At 41.5% G+C, this 27,255-nt stretch overlaps 1 protein-coding gene across 1 annotated transcript in view; it reads left to right on the top strand.

Moving 5' to 3' along the window:
• The window catches only part of aatf (apoptosis antagonizing transcription factor), a 121,077-nt gene that overhangs the window by 9,613 nt on the left and 84,209 nt on the right, over positions 1-27,255 (top strand). The window contains exon 4 of the mRNA XM_085965019.1: positions 4,349-4,486. Within this exon, the coding sequence (XP_085821145.1) occupies positions 4,349-4,486 (138 nt within the window). The remainder of the gene's footprint in view (positions 1-4,348; positions 4,487-27,255) is intronic.

The following is a 27,255-nucleotide window of genomic DNA, read 5'->3' as shown; positions in this document are numbered from 1 at the left end:
AAAAAAGAGTTTCCTGTACTTGGTAATGTAAACTGCATATTTTCTATCTATCACCTTCCACATTCTGTGTTGGACTTTGAAAAGAAGGGTGAAGAACTCCCCAGAAATGCACAATTCTAGAGCCAGGATATCTGCAGTCTTTCAATTAATGAACTTGCTCGACATTAACCGCTTTTAAATTGACTTCTATAATCCCAATGCTTACTTAATAGCAAATAGATTTTGTAGCCCTTACACACTTACGCCTATAATGTTCCAGAGTTTATAACAGAGTGCATTCTCTCACTTGTTATAAACAGCTATTATAAAAACCGTACATCTAGTGCATACTTCTTGTCACATCTAGTGTTAGAGCCAAATTTCTGTGTAACCCTCAGTTCAAAAAAAAATCAAGCAATTCTTCAAGAATGCAAAATACCAGAGCCAAAATATTTGTAGTCTCTTAATTAACCTTTGTACAAACTCTCGCCCAGTAACAGTAATTATACTTTGTCGCCTTAAATAGACACATCATATTAGCAGAGAAATAATACACCACTGGATATTTGCTAATACATTAAAAGCTGTATTTTGGTGCATACATTACTGATGCAAAGTAATCTGTTTCTGGAAGAAAGAAGGGATGGGAGCCATTTTCTTTATCCAGGGTACTTTCACCTGATGCTGAAACTGAGAAATACTTTGCAGTTTGCAAAGTTCCCTGACCAAATAACAATTAAACTGTGGCCTGAGTTTGTGTTTACTTAACCACAATTCGACTTTGTTACTTTAAAGGGATACAGCTCCAGCTTAGTATAATATATTGGCCCGGATTTTGTGGTATAAATAACGGTGAGGCTATCAATGCTCACCGTTATTAAAGAGTAAATCAGACAGCAGCCACACGTGCGCAGTTAAACACGGAAATCGGGAAGTTGCTGTCTGAGTTGCCCTGCTCCTCCAGAAGCTTCACTATACCAATATCTCGGCAAAAGACTCACCATTGAAACGCGTGAAGTTGCTAAACTTATCCACTAAACTCGCCAATAAAAGTTCGGGCTTGCCCATTCTAGTGTAAGTGGATTTTTAACTGCCAAATGACCTCTCTGGCCCTGAAAATTAACTTTTTACAAGTGTGGAGTCTCATTTCCTCAGATTTTAATTATTGTTGGAGATATAAAAAAAAAATTCTGTCTCTTTTGTTGCTTTCTCGTAATCCCATCTTTCTTTCTGTCTTGCATCCTGTATAAGATTTTATGTTGAATTAAATATTCTAACTTGCATTTCCTGGTATAGACTCTGCGCTGCTCATTAAGAATTCTTCAATCTGATTGGTTAAGGAGATGCACAGTTGCTTGCCCTGTTCACACAGGTCCCTGTAGAGGGCGCCACGTTGAAATGGATTTCTAATTACCGCAAGCTCCAGTGCAAAAGCCCATAGAAAGTCTGTGCATAAGTGTAATGAATGACTGGCGCTGTTCATTCACTGCTGACTGCAAAATCCAGGCCGTTATTTATTAAATGATATAAACCTCCTGTTATCATAAAACAGCGCACCATCTGATTTACTGTGAACATTGCCACAGGGGTACGGTAGCATAGTGGTGATGTTACTGGACTAGTAATCCAGAGGCCTGGACTAATGATCCAGAGACGTGAGTTCAAATCCCACCACGGCAGCTGGGGAATTTAAATGCAGTTAGTAAGTAAATCTGGAATAAAAAGCTAGTATCAGTAATGCTGACCATGATTGTCATAAAAACCCATCTGGTTCACTAATGTCCTTTAGGGAAGGAAAACTGCCGTCCAGGGTCTGGCCTACATGTGACTCAGACCCACAACAACATGATTAACTCTTAACTGTCCTCTGAAATGGCCTAACGAGCCTCACCACCACCTTCTCAAGGGCAATTAGGAATGGGCAATAAATGCCAGCGATGCCCACATCCCATGAACGAATAAAAATAAAAAAAGACCTGCTAATCTATATATAAAAGCTTTGCATCTAGTATGCATCCATCAAACACCAGATGTCACATTGCTCTGGAGCCTAAAATTCACAAGCAATTACAATTGCTCTCTGACCTAACTGGTTACAATTACTTGCATTTACTTATTTAGAACAGTAGCATTCAGGTTAGAAGGTAATCATTACAAACATTTTCCTGTCCTCAGACTACCTGTAAGCATTGTTGTGGATATCTGCTCGTGTAACACAAGAACATGAAACTTAAAACAAAATGCTAAAAATGCAATGCATTGAGATGTTGAGTTGTAAAAGACTGGTCTTCATGGTTACTCTGGATTGAGACAGTCACGGCTTCACTTCTTTTGAATTTAAAAATGACTAGAGATTTCTCCTGAAGGGAGCGCTTAGGCTAACCGACAAGAAATTCCAAAGTTCACTGCTCGATTTATACTCCATTAGCTGATGTCCGCTGGGCATTTGGATGCTACATTTGGTCTCTCTGCCCCTGGGCTTGGGAAGGGATAAAATCAGCCAGTGATCACTGTCCAGTGACCTTGCTGGGAAATGCATGTGCATGGATGTCCAGTGAGAACATGATCTGGCTTGGCTGTGATGCCCTTCACAAATAGCATGTTCGCTGTGTTGGCTGACACATGAAGAATGGCCACTTGGGCATGATACAAGTGGGCTACTGGTGTCTGTGGAATCGCACCTTAGCAAGACAAAGAGTGAAATTGGGAGGACAGGAATTAAAAATGGATGGAACTGAGTGCGTGTCATTGATGGCCAGCAGATACTGAGGTGCTAGTGCAAGCCAAGACTTACTCCAATCTGCCTTCATCATTTGGGATTCAGTTGTAGCTTTCATTCTGCCCAAACTGAGAGAATCAAGGGATGGTGGTCAGTGTTCCCTCTTTTTTTTGGTGCGCGGTCCCTTTAAATTTGCTGTGCGGATGTGCACCCACGCACCTTAAGGGGAACATTGATGTATTAAGGACATTGAACACAACTGAATGTCTCTGCACATGAATGAACTGGGACTAAGCCTTTTCTCTTTTGCTTTTTAAAAAAAATTAATTAATTATCTTAAAATTCTACTCCAGCTATTTGCTAAGATTCAAATCTTGCTTTCACTGGTTTAGAAATGTCTGGTTGATTGAAGCTCCAGATAGGTTTCTAAACGTTCCACGTGGGCTTTGAAATTAAGCTGGTTTGACTGTCTCGCATTCTGCTCCTGAAAGGTTTTTTTGCATGCACTGTATCTTTCAGCTGACAAGTACTGATTTTGAACCATTTTCACGGAATAGTTTTTATTTCCTGGATGTTCTTCACCAGATGGCCTCTTTCTTTCCCCCCCCCCCCCCCCCCAACTTTCTTTCTGCCTCTCATGAAGTACTAACTGATGCTGGGTAGGATTCAATAGTTGCTGACAGTCCTTCGATACTTTGCCCATTCTTAATGTATCAGTCTAGACAGCGTGTCTTGGCAGGACATTCCACCATGGGGATATCCTAGCCCAACTTGAGTGTGTTCTCAGTGGAAATCCACACATGCGCACTTTCTAGCCAGGATCAGTGGATACAAGTCAGGCGGTGCACTGCCCTCACCCCCTGATGGTAGCCCATGATGCTGAGTTCACTGCTGATGATTCCGCTAACTCAATTTGGGCTAGGGAATTAAACCGATTCCTTCCTGATCGATATAATTGGGTGCCTTTCTTAAGTTATGATTGGTTATGCTGCTAGCCTCCAATTTAGGTTGAGGGACAGAGTCGAGCCTGAGACAGTAGTGTCTAAGGTATTAGCAGATTTATAGACCATGCTAATAAAGTTACAGGAAACTTTCGATTTACCGGCACCTAACTAACTGGAAATCTCGGTTAACCGGCAAAATTCAGGAGTAGGTTCAGGTAAGTTTTATTACTTGCCTTCCTCGATCTGTTGCTGTGCAAGGGTATGGCTGCAGCTGTTGCTAAGCTACAGAGACGCTTGGAGCTTGTGGCCATTGTTCTGAACCTGTTAAGCAACAGGGTTTGTTGCTTTATACGGAGCTCTCAGCTCTGTATCTTTTACTATAGCTTTCGGTTATCCGGAATTGTTGATGAACCGGCACCACATCGGTCCCGTCGGTGCCGGATTTAAAAAAAAGGTTCCTGTACCTCTAACCTTGCTGAGCTGTGTAAAACAAAAAAGAAATTGGCTCACAATAACTTGCAAGCATACTGTAGTTTGCAGTTGAAGACTGCAATTTGATAAACTGCCTGTTGTCTCACCCTTCAATCTATATTCCCTCAATTACAACTGATTACGCTTGTGTACGCCCATTTATTGCTTAAATATTGTCAAGGCAAGCAGTCTGAAGTAGAAGAAACTAAAATCATTTGCATCTTCTGTTTTAAAGTGTTGTGGGATCAATTACTCGAAGGACGAATCCGACTACAGAAAGCTCTTGTGACTGCCAATCAGCTTCCACAGCCAGACTCCTTGCCTACTTTCAAAAAGAAAGGTGGACCAGAATTTGCAACTGCTTTGAAGGACAGTAAGTTGTATTTAATTGTATGTTTTATGGTGATAATCCTTTATCATGTTTGACGACTCCCAGATGGAGATTTTCATTACCTGTTGATACTGATTCTATTTCTGACTGGGAGGATTTGCTGATTCCCCTACAGATTTCACAATCAAAAACCACAACCAGGTTGGAATCCTCCCGACCGTATTGTTTGCGCCGCACCTTCCTTTCTTATTCTGTTGCTTGCCATTGATTCTTGAAACAATGTGGTCTTTGGAGTGTTGCAGCACTTCATCTTTTTATCAAGTGTCAACTCTTCCACTCATCAGTTGTGATGTTACACTTGAGATTCTGGTTTAAGATTTATTTTATAATATTGCACCTGTTATTTTATATTGTCTTCACCGTGTCACACATCTTCCCCAGCTGAGAAGACAAGATGAAGATCCAATAGATAGCCACTAAAGGTGCATAAGACAGGCAAGGTGAAAGAAAATGGTTTGAGCTCGTAGCAAGGGACTCCGAGTGTAAGGATATGTAAGAAAATCCAAATTTAAATAATTGCATGTAATATAGTGGCTTTGATTAATCTGGGCTAGAAGCAATAATTGATTTTGCAAATAAAATCTTTCAAGAACGCATTAGTCAGTCTGCCTAGTCAGCAAAGTAGCCAAAAACATGCTAACCTTTAAAAGGTTCCGAATAATCTTGTGTTTATAAACCACATTTACTACGTACTGCTTGCGCAGTAAACGCACTGTATTTTTGGTTGATTGTTTTATTTCAAGTGTGCCAATTCCTTTTGATTGAGCCCCTCAGCCACAGTCGAATGATGAAGCAGTGAGTTTGAGCTTTACCATGTGTTGGATAAATGTGAAAGTCGGACTTTTGTAACTTGGCATTTTGATTGATGTACATATTGTGTTGAAAGAAGGTGATTGGAAGGGTCAAACTGCATAATAATTATTTGACCTTGTTTGCAAAATGCATGTTGTTAACTTATTTAATGAGTTACATTACAAGCTGTGGAAAGTGCCATGTTTCATTACTGGCCAGGAATGCAATATCATTACAGAGGTATGGCAGAATAAACAGTTGGTGCTTTGACTCATCAAATTAGTCAACTGTGTCCAATAATGAAAACAGCATGCACTGCAACTGAACGTGTATTGTGAGGTAAACTGTTGTTGTATAATTGACAGCTTAGTGACTAAATTGCCAAATGGTGATATGAAAAACCATTTCTGTAACAATATCATTTGACATGCTATAAACGGGCCTATTTTACACCTGGGGCCACCTTTAATGCCTTTCTATATGCCTTTATGACTCATTTTTCAAATTGTGTTTTGCTATTTAAACTGGCTTTGTATTTGTATACAATACACGTATATTCGGAATGGACCTAGAAAATCCAAAGATGTTTTGATCAGGTGATAAAGATTTGCAGTTATATAGGCACGAGAGTGAATTGCATAGTACAGTATCGTGCAACAAAAAGTAACCCTAGAGCTACACAAGTCACTTGATCGATTATCATTAATTTGTATACGTTCTATAGGCACATTCAGTTGTATCGCAAAAGCCAGAGGTGTCTCTGAATACTGTTAACTTATCCAGTTTACGGTGTTTATGAAGAATCCCAGTTCCACAAATGAAAGTGGAAAATGTTATATACTTTGGAGTTTAAAGGAATCATGCAGTGTCCGGGTTCAAACAACATTTCTAGTGTCTGAAACTGTCAATTATCTTGTGATTCTGGCTGTAATTATACTGGTCTCAGTATCTGCGAAGTGCAATGTTGTGTTCTGTACACCTTCTTTACACTGAGGTCAGCATCAAAGGAGCTCTGTGCACATGTGCTTGGATGGATGTGTAGAGCTCTGCATCCCAGGTGGCTAATTTTAAATGTTAGCGAGAACACACGGGAATGTAGGCATTCTACCAGTATTGAGAAGTATGTTTTTGTATGGATTTTAATTTGATTAATATGATTTTAATCGCTCCACCATTGGTGGCCGTGCCTTCAGCTGTCAAGGCCCTAAGCTCTGGTATTCCCTCCTTAAACCTCTTCCTCTCTTTCCTCTTGAAGGTGCTCCTTAAAACCTACCTCTTTGACCAAGCTTTTGGTCATCTGTCCTAATATCTCCTTATGTGACACGATGTCAAATTTTGTTTGATAACGCTTCTGTGAAGCGCCTTGGGATGTTTTACTACATTAAAGGCGCTATGTAAATACTACTTCATCTTCATCATTGGGGACTATCTCCGAGTTATACTACAATTTTTGCATCTGTGCGTGTGAAACTTTGTCAGCATCGACTTGACAATAACGGTGTAGATGCAGCCTCTGTGGCTCATCTTTATATGATTAGGGCTTAGACAAAAAGTGTTTTTCTGGCCTTTTCTGTTACTGGTAAAACAAAACATCCTTATTCTTTACCCACCCTCCCACACTTGTTTGGATCTGTTTCTCCCTGGTGTAAAACTTTTTGCGGTGACATATTCTTGCTCAGTCTCCCAAAATATTTAGCATCATGGTTATTCCCCCCCCCCTCCAAATTTGCCCCTCCCCGCCCAAGTGTTGACTCTTATGGAGTATGGGTCCATGGGTGGTGGTCATGCTAAGCTACCTCACTTAAGTGTGTGAGCCTAAATAGTGAACATTGGTGGGTAGATTTTTCAACAGGTGGGGGTATTCCAGCAGAGCCTGACCCTGTCTTAACCTGATGTCTAAACATGCACAGTTTTCCTAGAGGAGACGCACAATAGTCATCTGAAGCATGGAGTTCTGGCTGGATTTTCTTTCCCCCTCTCCCAGCCCAGTGGTGCTGAGCCGTTTTGAGGCTCATCTACTACTATTCTGGCTGAGATCTGCGCAGACTGAGAATTGATCCTGGCAGCTTCTGGTCTGTACAGCTGTTACATAGACTGCCTTTCCCACTGAGCCATCAGGGTGCATGTAATGTTTTTGTAATCTTTTACACTAAGAATGTTTTTGCATTCCTAACTTACCTCTTTTTTTAATTATTTACAATATTTTATGTGACTGTAAACCCAAAGATCAAGATTATTTCATAAGCTTGAAATGTTTGCCTCCTCGCCTGCAGTTTCATCCAATTGGTGTCCTACACAATTTGTATATCATCTTCCCCTTCTCCCTTGAAATGTTACAGCCTTCCAGCTTGGGAGGAGGAGCTTAAAGCACTTTAGGGTGATGCAAGTTATTGTTATCTTTGATGTGTGTATGCTGTGATTTGAAACCAAGGTTGTGTTGTGATGGTGCCAAATATCCTGGCTCAAGATGTCAAATCTGCAATGAGCTACCACAGCTCTGGTTATTATCATTGGGTAGTTTAACAGCAGAATTTATTTTATATTTATTTTATTCATGCATATAATTAAATTCAAGTGAAGGCAGCAGCTGGTTATGGGCAGAACAGAAAATGGATTTGGTATATGAAATGGGCTGAATTTGATGAACTATTGTGCCTGAATCTGCTGGTGTAGATCCAACCGTAGTCCTGGTTCTGGATCATTCTTTCTTCAATATCAAGAGTACAAAAATGAACCTTTTTGAATGGAGGTCAGATTTTGCAGAATTTTGGGTCTTTCTGAAGCCCATATACACCATATATAAGAAGCAAATACTGCAGATGCTGGAAATCTGAAATAAAAACAGAAAATGCTGGAGACACTCAACAGGTCAGGCAGCATCTGTGGAGAGAGAAACAGAGTTAATGTTAACTCTGTTTCTCTCTTCACAGATGCTGTCTGACCTGCTGAGTATCTCCGGCATTTTCTGTTTTTACACCATATAAGAGATCGCATTAACAGTCTAAATCACTATCACAGAAAATTATTGTGTGAAATCTGTTGTCACTAATGTAGCCCCTACACCACTTTATGCATGTTTCCCCTCAGTTGAGTAGTAATTTCCTGGAGTTGCAATTTAATATACTCCCTACTTTGAAATATGCTTGATTTCTTTGTAATCGCTAACTATGCCAGCACTACCATTGAACTACGTTGGCACCAAAATGAGGCAGAATTCTTGCGCTGTATACTGTAATTGTTGCTCTCTCTAGGTGCTTTGGCCACCAGTTCCCATTTATCTCCCATAGCCAGTGGCAGTTGAAGGTAAAACTGTTGGATTTTGTTTGAACTGCAGCCAGGAAGGCCTGTTTTTCACTGGGCCTGAATGCCTGGTCTAACTCTGCCCACAAAGTGCTTCTCCTGCAATAGTGTGATTTTGGAACACTTTTGCTGATGTCATTACGCAACACCATGATATCCTCATATGCACACTACCATCATGATATAACTCACCATAGTGATCTAGACGTTTTGTGTGTCATGACATCTGTTGACATTACTGTGATTGTACATTGTGCATGCACGATAGCCAATTAGCTGTACACAGTAACAATGCTCTTAAGCCAGTGTCCCAAGATGTAGCTTGCATTATAAACAAGCCTTCAGCAAGACAGCATCTGATTTTTTGCTGGTTGGTTTGGAAACGTGTTCCTTGAAGGTCAGTGTCTTCTTGCCTTTTGAGCATTGCTAATCTGAATTTTCTCAATATTCTTTTTCACTGTTTATTAACTCAGGCAAAGTGTGTAAATAAAATATATGCAGAAAAAGAGCTTGCTAATCATTTAACTACTAACTTTGCTGAATTTAAACTCTGTTAGTAGCTGTTAAATATAGCTACTTCCTGACTGAGAGTACATTTTCAATTGTGTCTTAGTTTGTCCTTGATTTAAATGGTCACTTCATTTGTTTGTTTGTGACTGGCTCAATCTGTTGTGGAGAAATAATATGATGTGACCTTTTGTAAAGCTCAAATTCTTGAACCAGATCATAGCCCTGTGCAGACCTACAATGGAAGAGCACACTAAGGCCTGAAGTCCCTTCAACAAGAAAGTCTTTGCCTCATTACTTCTAATCTGAATTGCTTTCACACTGGATTTACTTGTTTAACCACTGGAAGGAATTGGCTCCTCATAATGAAAAGTTATTTAGAAAGAAAGATCATCCATTTTGCGCCTTTCATCACCTCAGGACATCCCAAAGCGCTTCACAGCCAATTACAGGAAACTCTCGATTTACCGGCACCTAAAATAACCGGAAATCTCTGTTAACCGGCAAAATTCAGGAGTAGGTTCAGGTAAGTTTTACTTCATATTAGTGGCCGTTCCTGGATCTGTGGCCGTGTAACCGGGGTTCCGGCACCTGTTGCTATGCAACAGGGACGCCTGGATCTGTGGCCGGGGTTCCTGCACCTGTTGCCATGCAACAGGGACGCCTGGATCTGTGGCCGTGAACGGGGCTCTCGTGCCTTTTACTATACCTCTCTGTAATCCGGACTTTTTGATAAACCGGCACCACGTCGGTGCCGGATAAAGAAGAGTTTCCTGTAAGTACTTTTGAAGTGTAGTCACTGTTGTAATATAGGGAAACGTGGCAGCCAGTTTATGCACAAGTTCCCACAAACAGCAATAAGAGAAATGACCAGATAATCTGTTTTAGTGGTGTTGGTTGAGGGATAAATGTTAGTCAGGACACCAATAGAACTTTCCTGCTCTACTTCGAGTAGTGCCATCGGATAATTATGTCCATCTGAGAGGCCAGATGGGCCTCGATTTAACGTCGCTTCCGAAAGACGGCACCTCGGACAGTGCAGCATTCCTCCAGTACTGCACTGGAATGTCGGCCTAAATTTATGTGCTCAGAACTCGAGTGGTGCTTGAATCCACAACCTTTTGAGTCAGAGAAAGGAGTGCTACCACTGAGCCAAAGCTGACACCTAAGTTCAGTTTTTAGTTCACAATAATACAACTTTTTTGTTTCCTTGAACATAGTTCAATATTTGTCCAACACAAGTGCAATAAGTAACGGCAGAGTTGAACCTGCTGTCATTTACACTCTCCAATGGCGCATTCATTTACACCAGGGGCATAGTAAAGTCAACCAATTGGGAGGAAAAAAACCTACGTTCTGAGAGTGTGCCTTTGGTGAAATTGATTTTGTGCTAAAGGCTTGTTTAGTTTGATTGCTTGTAGACCAAAATGTAGTTTTTTTTAAAAACAAAGGTTAATAAATTTGACTGCTTTGGTTCTTACATTTTTCAGCAAATTAGATGTCGCAATTGGATAAGCTAATTTTTCTTTGTTTCAACTCTCAAATCAGGCTATAGGAAGCAACAAATGTTATTTCCTTACGCCACCCGTGTTTTACAGTTTGCAGTTTTTCAATGATCCTTGCCAAGAGTTGATGCCGACATGTTGACTGCAAATTAAATAAACTTGATTGCACCTATAGTACAGAAGTCTTGTATTTAGGCTAGCTACTCCCACTCAATGCACTGGGATTTGGTATCCTATGGGAAAGTCTAATCCTTTCCACAATTCCATAAAAATATACTTGAATAATACCTGTACTTCCATGATCATAAACAAATGCTCCACCAGTGAATACAGCTCATTACTTCCATGTCAAAGATACTCTTGTACCATGTTCATGCATATTGCTTTTCTATTGGGCACGTGTAATTTCCTATATGTTAACTGTTTCTTTATGATGTATAATATCCTTTTCTACATATGCTGGCTTTTGAAGTAGCATAAAACGTATATCCCTGTGTGCGTTCGAGTGTGACTGATTTTATTTGACGATTGTAATTTGGAGGGAGCCATAGGGTAAAATGATACAGAATTTACAAACCGCACCATTCCTACACTTTTCTGTTCCATTAAGGTAAGAATGAGAAAATACCATATTAGCCCATCTAAGTTGACCTGTCATTTTGGTCCATGTACAGGATCCACTCTGTTTTAGTCTACCTCTTGCTTTAGCTCCGAACCTGTGCAGTCTGGTCCTGATAATTCAAAGTTGTTTTTTGCACTAAAAAATTGAAATATCCAGTAATTTGGATTAAACAATATAATTAACATTACAAAGTATGAATGTAATGTGCAAAAATTGAATTAGCAGATATTTTGAATTAAGCAGCTTTGAATGAAGTATACTGTATCATCTATTCCCTGTTACTTCTAGAATCATGACTTTCTTTGAGTGCTTCAAGTTCAGTTTTATAGCATAGGATGGCTGTCTATTCACAACTCAGTGTGAAGGTTTTTTAAGCTTACCATTTCCTAATTTTATTGTTTACTGCCAGTAGGATTTCATGTTTCTTATAAACCTGATACTGGCCCAAAAAAGTCCAATTAAATTCTGATCAAACCATTAGAACATTAATATAAAGAACAATAAAAAGCCATTCACCCTATTCTGCAGTCAGTCAGTTATCCAGCTCCTTTTGTTGTGACTCCATCTGTCCATTTAAAAAATTTTTTTTTTTTTTTTTTTAAAAAAGCTTCCTACCTCAAAGTCATAATCCTCTACTCTTTGCTGATTTAGGAACTTAACCAGTTCCTGTTTGAATTCTGTAACGACTTCAAGAAACGTTCCGCTTTGGTCCTAATTGCGCTTGGATGAGGATTACTGTGATTGATTAAGAAAAGTGCAATATTTACCCCAGCCTACGCTGTAGCAGAATCAAAAATAAAATACTTTAGGATACATAATGCTATACAAAAGGGGGCTGACAACTGCTGGACTGACCACATTCAGTGTGCTGAGCAATGAAAATCTAAATAGTTTGGGGAGTGTTGTATGCTTAGATCAGGAGTTCTGTATATTGGGTGAATGTATGTTGATTTTGGTACATTGGAATTCTATGATTGGATCAGAATTGTGCTTAGATCAGGTATGCATTTATCCACAGTCAACTGTAATAGGGTAATGCTCCTTCAGCAAACTTTATAAACACAATTACGGTATTTGATGATGCTGCGGAAAGATTTTTAAACCTGGATGCCACAGCTGGCTTGAGCAGTACTAAGAGGGTTACTTGAAATATGCAAATTAGATATTTCCTGGGGTTCCCATGATGGCCCAGTGATAAAAGCAGTGCCTGGTATAACAAACTCCAGTTGTCTTCCCTGGAAAGTGTGGATGTGGCTGTCTGGTGAGTCGCTGAAGGTAAGCATGCAGGTGCAGCAGGCGGTTAAGAAGGCAAATGGCATGTTGGCCTTCGTAGCGAGAGGGTTTGAGTACAGGAACAAGGATGTCTTGCTACAGTTGTGCAGGGCCTTGGTGAGACCACATCTTGAGTATTGTGTGCAGTTTTGGTCGCCTTATCTGAGGAAGGATGTTCTTGCCATGGAAGGAGTTCAGCGAAGATTCACCAGGCTGATACCTGGGATGGCAGGAATGACGTATGAGGAGAGATTGGGTCGATTGGGCTTGTACTCGCTAGAGTTTAGAAGAATGAGAGGGGATCTCATTGAAACTTATAAAATTCTGACAGGACTGGACAGACTAGATGCAGGAAGGATGTTCCCGATGGTCGGGGAGTCCAGAACCAGGGGTCACAGTCTAAGGATAAGGGGTAGGCCATTTAGGACAGAAATGAGGAGGAATTTCTTCACCCAGCGAGTTCTCTTCCACAGAAGGCAGTAGAGGCCAATACATTAAATATATTCAAGAAGGAGTTGGATATATTTCTTAAGGCTAAAGGGATCAAGGGGTATGGGGAGAAAGCAGGGACCGGGTACTGAATTTGGATGATCAGCCATGATCGCATTGAATGGCGGAGCAGGCTCGAGGGGCCGAATGGCCTACTCCTGCTCCTATCTTCGATGTTTCTATTGGGCACTTGACAGCCTTCCAGACTCGGCATCGAGTTCAACAATTTCAGATCATAACCTCGGCCCCTATTTGTTCAGGTGGCAGCTGTTGATGATTCTGCTATTCCCATTACCATCTCCTTTTGCCTCGCACCATCATCCCTTTTGCCATTTAATCTCTCCTGCCTTCCAGCCTATCACAGATCTTCCCTTTTGTTCTTTCCTCCCCTCCCCCCTCTTTCCCTGCCCCCTGCACTTACTTAAAACCTGTTACATCTCTCAAACTTTTTCCAGTTCCGACGAAAGGTCATTGACCTGAAACGTTAACTCTGTTTCTCTCTCCACAGATGCTGCCTGACCTGCTGAGTATTTCCAGCATTTTCTGTTTTTATCTCAGTGTTACAGTATTGATTATAGTCTAGATTATTTTTCCAGTGTATGATTCAGCTGCTAGCTCCATCTGCATCTTAAGCAGCTGCGCAATCTGCACTTAATTTAAAGATTGCATGTGCATCCTTTTTAATGCTGCATCTCCCTAAATTGTGCGCTTTCTGATATCTGAATATTTGTTTCTGTTTGCACTTGGTTGTTTCTTACCTAACATCTGCAAGTTACTGCTTTAGAGGGAGTTTTATTCTTTTGTCCCCTAATGATATCCCTATTGAGGTAATGTAGATTTTTATTTTTATTTTAGCAGCACGTAGGATGGTAATTAATATGCTCAATTCTTAGCCTATTAACCTATGTGATTTGCTGTGAATTCTAGCCAGCATCTAAGAATAATCTGGCGATGAATAGCTGCTTCTAAAAAAGATGGGAAATACCCACTTTAAAATCTTGAGAAATGAGTTTGTTGTGGGCTATGTATGTTGAATTTGTTGTATGCTGTATTTAAATTACATTTTGGTGTGTCTTATTTAAGTTTTTTCTTTTTGAATACTGTTCTCTGTTCCTTTAGGTGATATTTCAGATTTGTGAATATTAAATTGTACATTACGCACACACTTGAAATGTGATGGTTACTATCACACATCCCTCATTCTAGTGACTGCATATGTGGTTTAAAAAAGCTATCTTTTCCCCAGCCCCATTCCAAAGCAGTATACAATATTTACATAATCAGAAGTGAGTATTTGCATAAATTGAGATTTTAATTAATATTTCTTCTGAATTGTTGCTGTGCAGAATAGAGCGAGTATTGCACCAGTAGTAGTGTGTTACATAGATCTTTTTTCTTGAGAAAGGCCTTCATTAATCACTTGTTCCTTTCTATATGCATGAATTATTGTTCTCTCACATTTGTGAATCTTCTGTATTGCATCAGAACTGATGCTGTGTACTTTTTTGGTGCGTATGAGGGTAATATTTTTACAAATGAATTAACTGATTCGAGGAACTTGGTAGTACAGTGGACTCAGCGCGTTGTCCTGCCATCGCTGGGAATTGGCCTGGAATCCAGCGCAGATGGATGGGATAAACATCTGGCTGCAAACATCGTGCACGCCTTAACTCATCTGATAGTGTATAGGTTTTCAAACTGGGGTCCACAAAGAGGTTTCAGAGAATCTACGCCTTCAAGTTTCTGTCCAGGGCCAGTCATGCTGCATGCTGAGAGTGCAATGTCACAAATTCTGTTTTCTATACTTTTATTTGTTGACTCCCTGCATGTTGTTACAATTGTAAAAAAAAAAAAATTGTCTGCATTGATAAGTGTGTTCCTTTGGGTAGCTGACACTGTCTTTTGCGAGTTAGAATGAAAAATAACCTAAACTAATCCATAAAGGCATTGAAACCGTTTTAAAGGCAAAAATGTTTTGGATGCAACAGTATTGGATCTCTTCTCCAAAGTCAAGCCTTTCTTCTTAGTTGCTCCAGGCTCCTATAGAAAATGTGCAGGAACCTGTTTCTGAACATTGAGAATTTATAATTGCAGACCTGTGAGCCTTCATTCGATTGTGAGGAAAGTGTTTGAGACTTTGAGGGATAGCATAATGGGTCATCTGGAAGGACATGGTCTGATTAGGGAGTTAGGTAGGTTCAGAAAGGGCGGGTCATGTATGGTCAATTTACTCGATTTCTTTAGGGAGATTACAGATCTGGAGGACTACAGATCTGGAGGACAAGAGTGAGGCAGAGGATTTCAGGAAGACAGTTGACACCATCTTGTATACAGACTGATTCAAATAAAGGAAACTACGATGGTATGAGGCGCGAGTTGGCTAGGATGGATTGGGGAACGTTACTTAAAGGGTTGACGGTGGATAGGCAATGGCAAACATTTAAAGATCGCATGGATGAACCACAGAATTTGTTCATCACTGTTTGGCATAAAAATAAAACAAAAATGGTGACTCAACCGTGGCTAACCAGGGAAATTAGGGAAAGCATAAGATCCAAGGAGAGGACATATAAATTGGCCGGAAAAAGCAGCAAACCTGAGGATTGGGAGCAGTTTAGGATTCCACAAAGGAGGACAAAGGGATTAATTAAGAGGGGGGAAATAGACTATGAGAGTAAGCTTGCAGGTAACATAAAAACTAACTGTAAAAGCTACTATAGATATGTGAAGAGAAAAAGATTGGTGAAGTCAAGCGTAAGTCCCTTGCAGTCAGAATCAGGGGTATTTATAATGGGGCACAAAGAAATGGAAGACCAATTAAATACATACATTGGTTCTGTCTTCACAAAGGAGGACACAAATAACTTCCCAGAGATGTCGGGGAACATAGGTTCCAATGAGAGGGAGGAACTGAATGAAATCAGTATTTGTAGGGAAATGGTGTTAGGGAAATTGACGGGATTGAAGGCCTATAAATCCCCAGGGCCTGATGATCTACATCCTAGGGTACTTAAGGAAGTGGCCCTAGAAATAGTAGATGCATTGCTGGTCATCTTCCAAAATTCTATAGACTCTGGAACGGTACCCATGGATTGGAGGGTAGCTAATGTAATCCCACTATTTAAAAAAGGTGGTAGAGAGAAAACGGGGAATTATAGCCTGACATTGGTAGTGGGGAAAATGCTAGACTCCATTATAAAAGATGTAATAGCAGAGCACTTGGAAAACAGTGACAGGATCGGACAAAGTCAACATGGAGTTACAAAAGGTAAATCATGCTTGACTAATCTACTGGAATTTTTTGAGGATGTAACTGGTAGAATAGATGAGAGAACCAGTGGATGTGGTGTATTTGAACTTTCGGAAGGCTTTCGATAAGGTCCCACATAAGAGATTAGCGTGCAAAGTTAAAGCCCATGGGATTGGGGGTAAGGTACTGACTTGGATAGAGAACTGGTTGGCAGACAGGAAGCAAAGAGTTGGAATAAACGGGTCTTTTTCCGAGTGGCAGGCAGTGACTGATGGGGTACCGCAGGGGTCAGTGCTAGGACCCCAGTTATTCACATTATATATTAATGATCTAGATGAGGGAACTAGATGTAATATCTCCAAGTTTGCAGAAGACACAAAGCTGGGTGGGCGTGTGTGCTATGAGGAGGATGCAGAGAAACTCCAGTATGATTTGGACAGGTTGGGTGATTGAGCAGATGCAGTATAATGTGGAGAAATGCGAGGTTCTCCACTTTGGTGGCAAAAACAGGAAGACAGATTATTATCTGAACGGCAATAGATTGGGAAAAGGGGATGTGCAACGAGACCTGGGTGTCCTTGTGCACCAGTCGCTGAAGGTAAGCATGCAGGTGCAACAGGCAGTTAAGAAGGCAAATGGTATGTTGGGCTTAATAGCGGGAGGATTCGAGTACAGGAGCAAGGATGCCTTGGTGAGACCACACCTTGAGTATTGTGTGCAGTTTTAGTCGCCTTATCTGAGGAAGGATGTTCTTGCCATGGAGGGAGTGTAGCGAAGATTCACCAGACTGATACCTGGGATGGCAGGAATGACTTATGAAGAGAGATTGGGTCGATTGGGCTTGTATTCGCTAGAGTTTAGAAGAATGAGAGGGGATCTCATTGAAACTTATAAAATTCTGACAGGACTGGACAGACTAGATGCAGGAAGGATGTTCCCGATGGTCGGGGAGTCCAGAACCAGGGATCACAGTGTAAGGATAAGGGGTAGGCCATTTAGGACAGAAATGAGGAGGAATTTCTTCACCCAGCGAGTTCTCTTCCACAGAAGGCAGTAGAGGCCAATACATTAAATATATTCAAGAAGGAGTTGGATATATTTCTTAAGGCTAAAGGGATCAAGGGGTATGGGGAGAAAGCAGGGACCGGGTACTGAATTTGGATGATCAGCCATGATCGCATTGAATGGCGGAGCAGGCTCGAGGGGCCGAATGGCCTACTCCTGCTCCTATCTTCTCTGTTTCTATGACAGTATCTGGCTTGGCTGTGATTTACCCTTTCCCCATTGCTGATTAGTCTGCCAATACTCGGTGTTTGAACTCATGCACGAATATCTATTTGAAGAAGGTGCTGGAAAGAAAGACAGACTTGCATTTCTGTCGTGCCTTTCACGACATTAGGACGTTCCAAAGTGCTTTACAGCCAATTAAGTACTTTTGAAGTGTAGTCACGATTGTAATGTAGGAAACGCGGCAGCTTGCGAAAGCTTCTAGTGCATGTGAAACCATACCCCTCTGTGAGTTGGCGCCTTGAGGCAGAAAGTTGTGCAGGAGATTTTCTTCACAATGAGAAGTATTTTGATCTTGCCTGTTTCTGTAGTTTCCAAACCGGGAAAGTGATGAATAACACTGGTATTTTGAGATTTCCCAGTGCATTGTAATGGAAAAATATTTCCGTGACTAATTAGGGGAAAGTCCCTCAAAGTGACCGCTTTGCAGAACACCTCCGTTCAGTCCGTAAGCGTGACCGTGAGCTTCCAGTCGCCTGTCACTTTAATTCTCCACTCCCACTCTGGCCTCTTCCTTGGCCTCTTGCACTGTTCAAACGAAGCTCAACATAAGCTTGAGGAACAGCACCTCACCTTTCAATTGGCAGACAGGAAGCAAAGAGTTGGAATAAATCGGTCTTTTTCTGAGTGGCAGGCAGTGACTAGTGGGGTACCGCAGGGATCGGTGCTAGGACCCCAGCTATTCACAATATATATATTAATTAATGATCAATTTGATGAAGGTGCTGGAAAGAAAGACAGACTTGCATTTCTGTCGTGCCTTTCACGACATTAGGACGAGGGAACTAGATGTAATATCTCCAAGTTTGCAGATGACACAAAGCTGGGTGGGTGTGTGCTGTGAGGAGGATGCTGAGAAACTCCAGTATGATTTGGACAGGTTGGGCGATTGGGCAGATGCAGTATAATGTGGATAAATGCGAGGTTATCCACTTTGGTGGCAAAAACAGGAAGGCAGATTATTATCTGAACGGCAATAGATTGGGAGAAGGGGAAGTGCAACGAGACCTGGGTGTCCTTGTGCACCAGTCGAAGGTAAGCATGCAGGTGCAGCAGGCGGTTAAGAAGGCAAATGGTATGTTGGCCTTCGTAGTGAGAGGATTCAAGTACAGGAGCAAGGATGTCTTGCTGCAGTTGTACCGGGCCTTGGTGAGACCACACCTTGTGGTCTTAAGGAAGTGGCCCTAGAGATAGTAGATGCATTGCTGATCATCTTCCAACATTCGATGGAATCTGGAACAGTACCCATGGATTGGAGGGTAGCTAATGTTACCCCACTATTCAAAAAAGGTGGTAGAGAGAAAACGAGGAATTACAGACCGGTAAGCCTGACATCGGTAGTGGGGAAAATGCTAGAGTCCATTATAAAAGATGTAATAGCAGAGCACTTCGAAAACAGTGACAGGATCGGACAAAGTCAACATGGCTTTACGAAAGGTAAATCGTGCTTGACTAATCTACTGGAATTTTTTGAGGATGTAACTGGTAAAATAGATAAGGGAGAACCAGTGGATGTGGTGTATTTGGACTTTCAGAAGGCTTTCGATAAGGTCCCGCATAAGAGATTAGCGTGTAAAGTTAAGGCACATGGGATTGGGGGCAAGGTATTGACTTGGATAGAGAACTGGTTGGCAGACAGAAAGCAAAGAGTTGGAATAAACGGCTCTTTTTCCGAGTGGCAGGCAGTGACTAGTGGGGTACCGCAGGGATCGGTCCTTGGACCCCAGCTATTCACAATATAAATGACCTAGACAAGGGAACTAGATGTAATATCTCCAAATTTGCAGATGACACAAAGCTGGGTGGGCGTGTGTGCTGTGAGGAGGATGCCGAGAAACTCCAGGATTATTTGGACAGGTTGGGTGATTGGGCAGAAGCATGGCAGATGCAATATAACGTGGATAAATGTGAGGTTATCCACTTTGGTAGCAAAAACAGGAAGGCAGATTATTATCTGAATGGCAATAGATTGGGAGAAGGGGAAGTGCAACGAGACCTGGGTGTCCTTGTGCACCAGCCGCTGAAGGTAAGCATGCAGGTGCAGCAGGCGGTTAAAAAGGCATATGGTATGTTGGCCTTCGTAGCGAGAGGGTTTGAGTACAGGAACAAGGATGTCTTGCTACAGTTGTGCAGGGCCTTGGTGAGACCACACCTTGAGTATTGTGTGCAGTTTTGGTCGCCTTATCTGAGGAAGGATGTTCTTGCCATGGAAGGAGTTCAGCGAAGCTTCACCAGGCTGATACCTGGGATGACAGGAATGACGTATGAGGAGAGATTGGGTTGATTGGGCTTGTACTCGCTGGAGTTTAGAAGAATGAGAGGGGATCTCATTGAAACTTATGAAATTCTGACAGGACTGGACAGACTAGGTGCAGGAAGGATGTTCCCGATGGTCGGGGAGTCCAGAACCAGGGGTCACAGTCTAAGGATAAGGGGTAGGCCATTTAGGACAGAAATGAGGAGGAATTTCTTCACCCAGAGAGTGGTGAACCTGTGGAATTCTCTACCACAGAGGGAGGTGGAGGCCAATACATTAAATATATTCAAGAAGGAGTTGGATATATTTCTTAAGGCTAAAGGGATCAAGGGGTATGGGGAGAAAGCAGGGACCGGGTACTGAATTTGGATGATCAGCCATGATCGCATTGAATGGCGGAGCAGGCTCGAGGGGCCGAATGGCCTACTCCTGCTCCTGTCTTCTATGTTTCTATGTATTGTGTGCCTTATCTGAGGAAGGATGTTCTTGCCATGGAGGGAGTGCAGCGAAGATTCACCAGACTCATACTGGGGATGGCAGGAATGACATATGAGGAGAGATTGGGTCGATTGGGCTTATACACGCTGGAGTTTAGAAGAATGAGAGGGGATCTCATTGAAACTTATAAAATTCTAACAGGACTAGATGCAGGAAGGATGTTCCCAATGGCGGGGGAGTCCAGAACCAGGGGTCATAGTCTAAAGATAAGGGGTAAGCCATTTAGGACAGAGATGAAAAGGAATTTCTTCACCCAGAGAGTGGTGAACCTGTGGAATTCTCTACCACAGAGGGCGGTGGAGGCCAATACATTAAATATATTCAAGAAGGAGTTGGATATATTTCTTGAGGCTAAAGGGATGAAAGGGTATGGGGAGAAGGCAGGAACAGGGTACTGAATTTGGATGATCAGCCATGATCGCATTGAATGGCGGAGCAGGCTCGAGGGGCCGAATGGCCTACTCCTGCTCCTATCTTCGATGTTTCTATTGGGCACTTGACAGCCTTCCAGACTCGGCATCGAGTTCAACAATTTCAGATCATAACCTCGGCCCCTATTTGTTCAGATGGCAGCTGTTGATGATTCTGCTATTCCCATTACCATCTCCTTTTGCCTCGCACCATCATCCCTTTTGCCATTTAATCTCTCCTGCCTTCCAGCCTATCACAGACCTTCCCTTTTGTTCTTTCCTCCCCTCCCCCCTCTTTCCCTGCCCCCTGCACTTACTTAAAACCTGTTACATCTCTCAAACTTTTTCCAGTTCCGACGAAAGGTCATTGACCTGAAACGTTAACTCTGTTTCTCTCTCCACAGATGCTGCCTGACCTGCTGAGTATTTCCAGCATTTTCTGTTTTTATCTCAATGTTACAGTATTGATTATAGTCTAGATTATTTTTCCAGTGTATGATTCAGCTGCTAGCTCCATCTGCATCTTAAGCAGCTGCGCAATCTGCACTTAATTTAAAGATTGTATGTGCATCCTTTTTAATGCTGCATCTCCCTAAATTGTGCGCTTTCTGATATCTGAATATTTGTTTCTGTTTGCACTTGGTTGTTTCTTACCTAACATCTGCAAGTTACTGCTTTAGAGGGAGTTTTATTCTTTTGTCCCCTAATGATATCCCTATTGAGGTAATGTAGATTTTTATTTTTATTTTAGCAGCACGTAGGATGGTAATTAATATGCTCAATTCTTAGCCTATTAACCTATGTGATTTGCTGTGAATTCTAGCCAGCATCTAAGAATAATCTGGCGATGAATAGCTGCTTCTAAAAAAGATGGGAAATACCCACTTTAAAATCTTGAGAAATGAGTTTGTTGTGGGCTATGTATGTTGAATTTGTTGTATGCTGTATTTAAATTACATTTTGGTGTGTCTTATTTAAGTTTTTTCTTTTTGAATACTGTTCTCTGTTCCTTTAGGTGATATTTCAGATTTGTGAATATTAAATTGTACATTACGCACACACTTGAAATGTGATGGTTACTATCACACATCCCTCATTCTAGTGACTGCATATGTGGTTTAAAAAAGCTATCTTTTCCCCAGCCCCATTCCAAAGCAGTATACAATATTTACATAATCAGAAGTGAGTATTTGCATAAATTGAGATTTTAATTAATATTTCTTCTGAATTGTTGCTGTGCAGAATAGAGCGAGTATTGCACCAGTAGTAGTGTGTTACATAGATCTTTTTTCTTGAGAAAGGCCTTCATTAATCACTTCCTTTCTATATGCATGAATTATTGTTCTCTCACATTTGTGAATCTTCTGTATTGCATCAGAACTGATGCTGTGTACTTTTTTGGTGCGTATGAGGGTAATATTTTTACAAATGAAATTAACTGATTCGAGGAACTTGGTAGTACAGTGGACTCAGCGCGTTGTCCTGCCATCGCTGGGAATTGGCCTGGAATCCAGCGCAGATGGATGGGATAAACATCTGGCTGCAAACATCGTTCACGCCTTAACTCATCTGATAGTGTATAGGTTTTCAAACTGGGGTCCACAAAGAGGTTTCAGAGAATCTACGCCTTCAAGTTTCTGTCCAGGGCCAGTCATGCTGCATGCTGAGAGTGCAATGTCACAAATTCTGTTTTCTATACTTTTATTTGTTGACTCCCTGCATGTTGTTACAATTGTAAAAAAAAAAAAATTGTCTGCATTGATAAGTGTGTTCCTTTGGGTAGCTGACACTGTCTTTTGCGAGTTAGAATGAAAAATAACCTAAACTAATCCATAAAGGCATTGAAACCGTTTTAAAGGCAAAAATGTTTTGGATGCAACAGTATTGGATCTCTTCTCCAAAGTCAAGCCTTTCTTCTTAGTTGCTCCAGGCTCCTATAGAAAATGTGCAGGAACCTGTTTCTGAACATTGAGAATTTATAATTGCAGACCTGTGAGCCTTCATTCGATTGTGAGGAAAGTGTTTGAGACTTTGAGGGATAGCATAATGGGTCATCTGGAAGGACATGGTCTGATTAGGGAGTTAGGTAGGTTCAGAAAGGGCGGGTCATGTATGGTCAGTTTACTCGATTTCTTTAGGGAGATTACAGATCTGGAGGACTACAGATCTGGAGGACAAGAGTGAGGCAGAGGATTTCAGGAAGACAGTTGACACCATCTTGTATACAGACTGATTCAAATAAAGGAAACTACGATGGTATGAGGCGCGAGTTGGCTAGGATGGATTGGGGAACGTTACTTAAAGGGTTGACGGTGGATAGGCAATGGCAAACATTTAAAGGTCGCATGGATGAACCACAGAATTTGTTCATCACTGTTTGGCATAAAAATAAAACAAAAAAGGTGACTCAACCGTGGCTAACAAGGGAAATTAGGGAAAGCATAAGATCCAAGGCGAGGACATATAAATTGGCCGGAAAAAGCAGCAAACCTGAGGATTAGGAGCAGTTTAGGATTCCACAAAGGAGGACAAAGGGATTAATTAAGAGGGGGGACATAGACTATGAGAGTAAGCTTGCAGGTAACATAAAAACTAACTGTAAAAGCTACTATAGATATGTGAAGAGAAAAAGATTGGTGAAGTCAAGCGTAAGTCCCTTGCAGTCAGAATCAGGGGTATTTATAATGGGGCACAAAGAAATGGAAGACCAATTAAATACATACATTGGTTCTGTCTTCACAAAGGAGGACACAAATAACTTCCCAGAGATGTCGGGGAACATAGGTTCCAATGAGAGGGAGGAACTGAATGAAATCAGTATTTGTAGGGAAATGGTGTTCGGGAAATTGACGGGATTGAAGGCCTATAAATCCCCAGGGCCTGATGATCTACATCCTAGGGTACTTAAGGAAGTGGCCCTAGAAATAGTAGATGCATTGCTGGTCATCTTCCAAAATTCTATAGACTCTGGAATGGTACCCATGGATTGGAGGGTAGCTAATGTAATCCCACTATTTAAAAAAGGTGGTAGAAAGAAAACGGGGAATTATAGCCTGACATTGGTAGTGGGGAAAATGCTAGACTCCATTATAAAAGATGTAATAGCAGAGCACTTGGAAAACAGTGACAGGATCGGACAAAGTCAACATGGAGTTACAAAAGGTAAATCATGCTTGACTAATCTACTGGAATTTTTTGAGGATGTAACTGGTAGAATAGATGAGAGGACCAGTGGATGTGGTGTATTTGAACTTTCGGAAGGCTTTCGATAAGGTCCCACATAAGAGATTAGCGTGCAAAGTTAAAGCCCATGGGATTGGGGGTAAGGTACTGACTTGGATAGAGAACTGGTTGGCAGACAGGAAGCAAAGAGTTGGAGTAAACGGGTCTTTTTCCGAGTGGCAGGCAGTGACTGATGGGGTACCGCAGGGATCAGTGCTAGGACCCCAGTTATTCACATTATATATTAATGATCTAGATGAGGGAACTAGATGTAATATCTCCAAGTTTGCAGAAGACACAAAGCTGGGTGGGCGTGTGTGCTATGAGGAGGATGCAGAGAAACTCCAGTATGATTTGGACAGGTTGGGTGATTGAGCAGATGCAGTATAATGTGGAGAAATGCGAGGTTCTCCACTTTGGTGGCAAAAACAGGAAGACAGATTATTATCTGAACGGCAATAGATTGGGAAAAGGGGATGTGCAACGAGACCTGGGTGTCCTTGTGCACCAGTCGCTGAAGGTAAGCATGCAGGTGCAACAGGCAGTTAAGAAGGCAAATGGTATGTTGGGCTTAATAGCGGGAGGATTCGAGTACAGGAGCAAGGATGTCTTGCTGCAGTTGTACAGGGCCTTGGTGAGACCACACCTTGAGTATTGTGTGCAGTTTTAGTCGCCTTATCTGAGGAAGGATGTTCTTGCCATGGAGGGAGTGTAGCGAAGATTCACCAGACTGATACCTGGGATGGCAGGAATGACTTATGAAGAGAGATTGGGTCGATTGGGCTTGTATTCGCTAGAGTTTAGAAGAATGAGAGGGGATCTCATTGAAACTTATAAAATTCTGACAGGACTGGACAGACTAGATGCAGCAAGGATGTTCCCGATGGTCGGGGATTCCAGAACCAGGGGTCACAGTCTAAGGATAAGGGGTAAGCCATTTAGGACTGAGATTAGGAGAAATTTCTTCACCCAGAGAGTGGTGAACCTGTGGAATTCTCTACCACAGAAGGCAGTTGAGGCCAATTCATTAAATATATTCAAGAAGGAGTTGGATATATTTCTTGAGGCTAAAGGGATCAAGGGATATGGGGAGAAAGCAGGGACAGGGTAGTGAATTTGGATGATTAGCCATGATCTCATTATATGGCGGAACAAGCTCGAGGGGCCGAATGGCCTACTCCTGCTCCTATCTTCTATGTTTCTATGTCTGGACAGGCTACGTTGATGGGCAGAAAGATGGCAAATGAGGTTTAACATTGATAGATGTAAAATTACGAGATACAAAGATTTTCTGTTGAACACAGGATTTGAGCTTCAAGGGACCCGGTTTAAAGTTAAGGGGTGTCAAAGGAAAATAGGACATTTTAGCAACATTTTTTTGGAGGAGGGTGATGGAATTATGGAACAGAATACCAGTGGGGCTAGTGGAATAGAAAGCCAGGCGAGTTTTATAAAAGGAAAGGGGATTACAGGGCTATTTCTAAAATCACAGTAAGGAAACTGATGGGAGGTTTGGAAAAATGGGACAAAGGTCTTTTACGTAAAACATTACTATATTACTAGAATTGCTGTGCCTCCCATTGGATTCCACCCTGGTTGCTTTGTACTGACCTGATTCTGCTTATCACTTTGGCACTGTTTCACACAGTACCTCTAAAGAATAGACATGTTGGGGGAAAAACACATTTTCTTGTTGTAAATTTGCACCATACAGTAATCTTGTGGTTTACTACTTGGAGGAAAGATATCAGCTAGGGTTCCTGATTGCTGATAGTGGGTATGTACATAATATATAATAGGATTCGACTTGCTGTCATGCTTCCCAAAGTTCAATAGCTTGACCTGCACTGTCTAGGCTGACACATGAAGAATGGCCACGTACCAGAATGCAATCATCACCTGTGGAACTGTAACCCAGCATGAATCCGTGGTGAAGTCGAAAAAAACCACAGTTATATAAAATCTAACACATTCTGTTTTCAAGTTATTTGGAAAAAAAAATAACGATTTGACTGTGCCTGACATGGCCTAAGTTGCTTTTCCTGATCCCTCTCGGCTGAATGAGAATAGTGTGCAGGCTACAAAATGGGGATATAATGGCGGGGAGAGGAATTGATTTTAAAATTGAAGGGGTGGGGATACAGCTGAGTGTTTCCTAATGTAAAGTTCTGTTGGTAGACAGACTGTGAGGCAACTTTCAAATAGGAAGAGAATCTTGCAGAGGTAGCATCTTTCGAACCTTCCATTCATTTGTCACCCAATGGATCTGTTTCCTATCTACAATAATTAATTAGGCTGTGCTGCTGGATAAAGTTAGGGTCATTATTTATGTATGCTGCTTTTATCCTTTGTTTTATCAATTATAAACGGATAAGATTTTCAACAATTCTAATTAAAAAGAGATGTTAAATTTTCCTTGTAAATCTAACCTTTCACTTCAAGGAACTGCAAGGTATCACACTGACTATGGTGTAAGGCAGCGTGACCTGCTGTACTTACAAAGGCTTCACATTACTGGAATAATCTCCCGGTTGCCTCCACAAAACAATTGCATTGTTGTGATTTTCTTTTGGTTTGCTTTACTGAGACGGCAAATTGCGTGCTGTTTTGCCACTGAATAGATATACATTCAGTGCTATACTACAAATTCTGCTTCCTTGACACAAATATCTCAACACAAAATTTAAAGTTTTATTATTTAGTTTTATCTAATGGGGCCAAAATTTAAATTTTGAATATTACTATTCTAAATCTAAGTGTCAGCATGGGTAAGTGGTCGGACTCTCACCTCCAGGACTTGAGCACACAAATCTAGGCTGACACATTGACAAGGCCGCACTTCTCCAGTACTGCACTGGAGCGGCCACTTTTCAGATTAGATGTTAGAAACATAGAAAAATAGGAGCAGGAGTAGGCCATTCGGCCCTTCGAGCCTGCTCCGCCATTCAATACGATCATGGCTGATCCCCTATCTCAATCCCATATTCCCGCGCTCTCCCTGTACCCCTTGGTGCCTTTTGTGTCTGGAACTGAGGTCCTGTCTGCTGGTTCAAGTGGACTTTTTTGAAGAAGAGCAACGCGTTCTCCCAGTGACCGGGTCAATATTCAACTCTCAACCAAGCTTAATTGGTCATTCGTTTCACTACCGCCAATGGAATTTTGGATGCACAAATTGGCAGCCACATTTGATAAGCACTCTGGGATACCCTGACGATGTGAAAGGTGCAGTGTAAGTGCAAGTTTGTTTCTTAACTGCAAAATCTTTGTGATTTAAGCATAGCGGGACTGCTAATCAATCCTTTCAGCACAGTTTTAGACCATTTTTTTAAAGAGACCTGGA

This window comes from Somniosus microcephalus, chromosome 22 (assembly GCF_052327205.1).
Source record: "Somniosus microcephalus isolate GS21.2 chromosome 22, FLI_Smic_1.0, whole genome shotgun sequence".
Lineage (NCBI taxonomy): Eukaryota > Metazoa > Chordata > Chondrichthyes > Squaliformes > Somniosidae > Somniosus > Somniosus microcephalus.
This window is presented reverse-complemented; position numbering and strand designations above follow the sequence as displayed.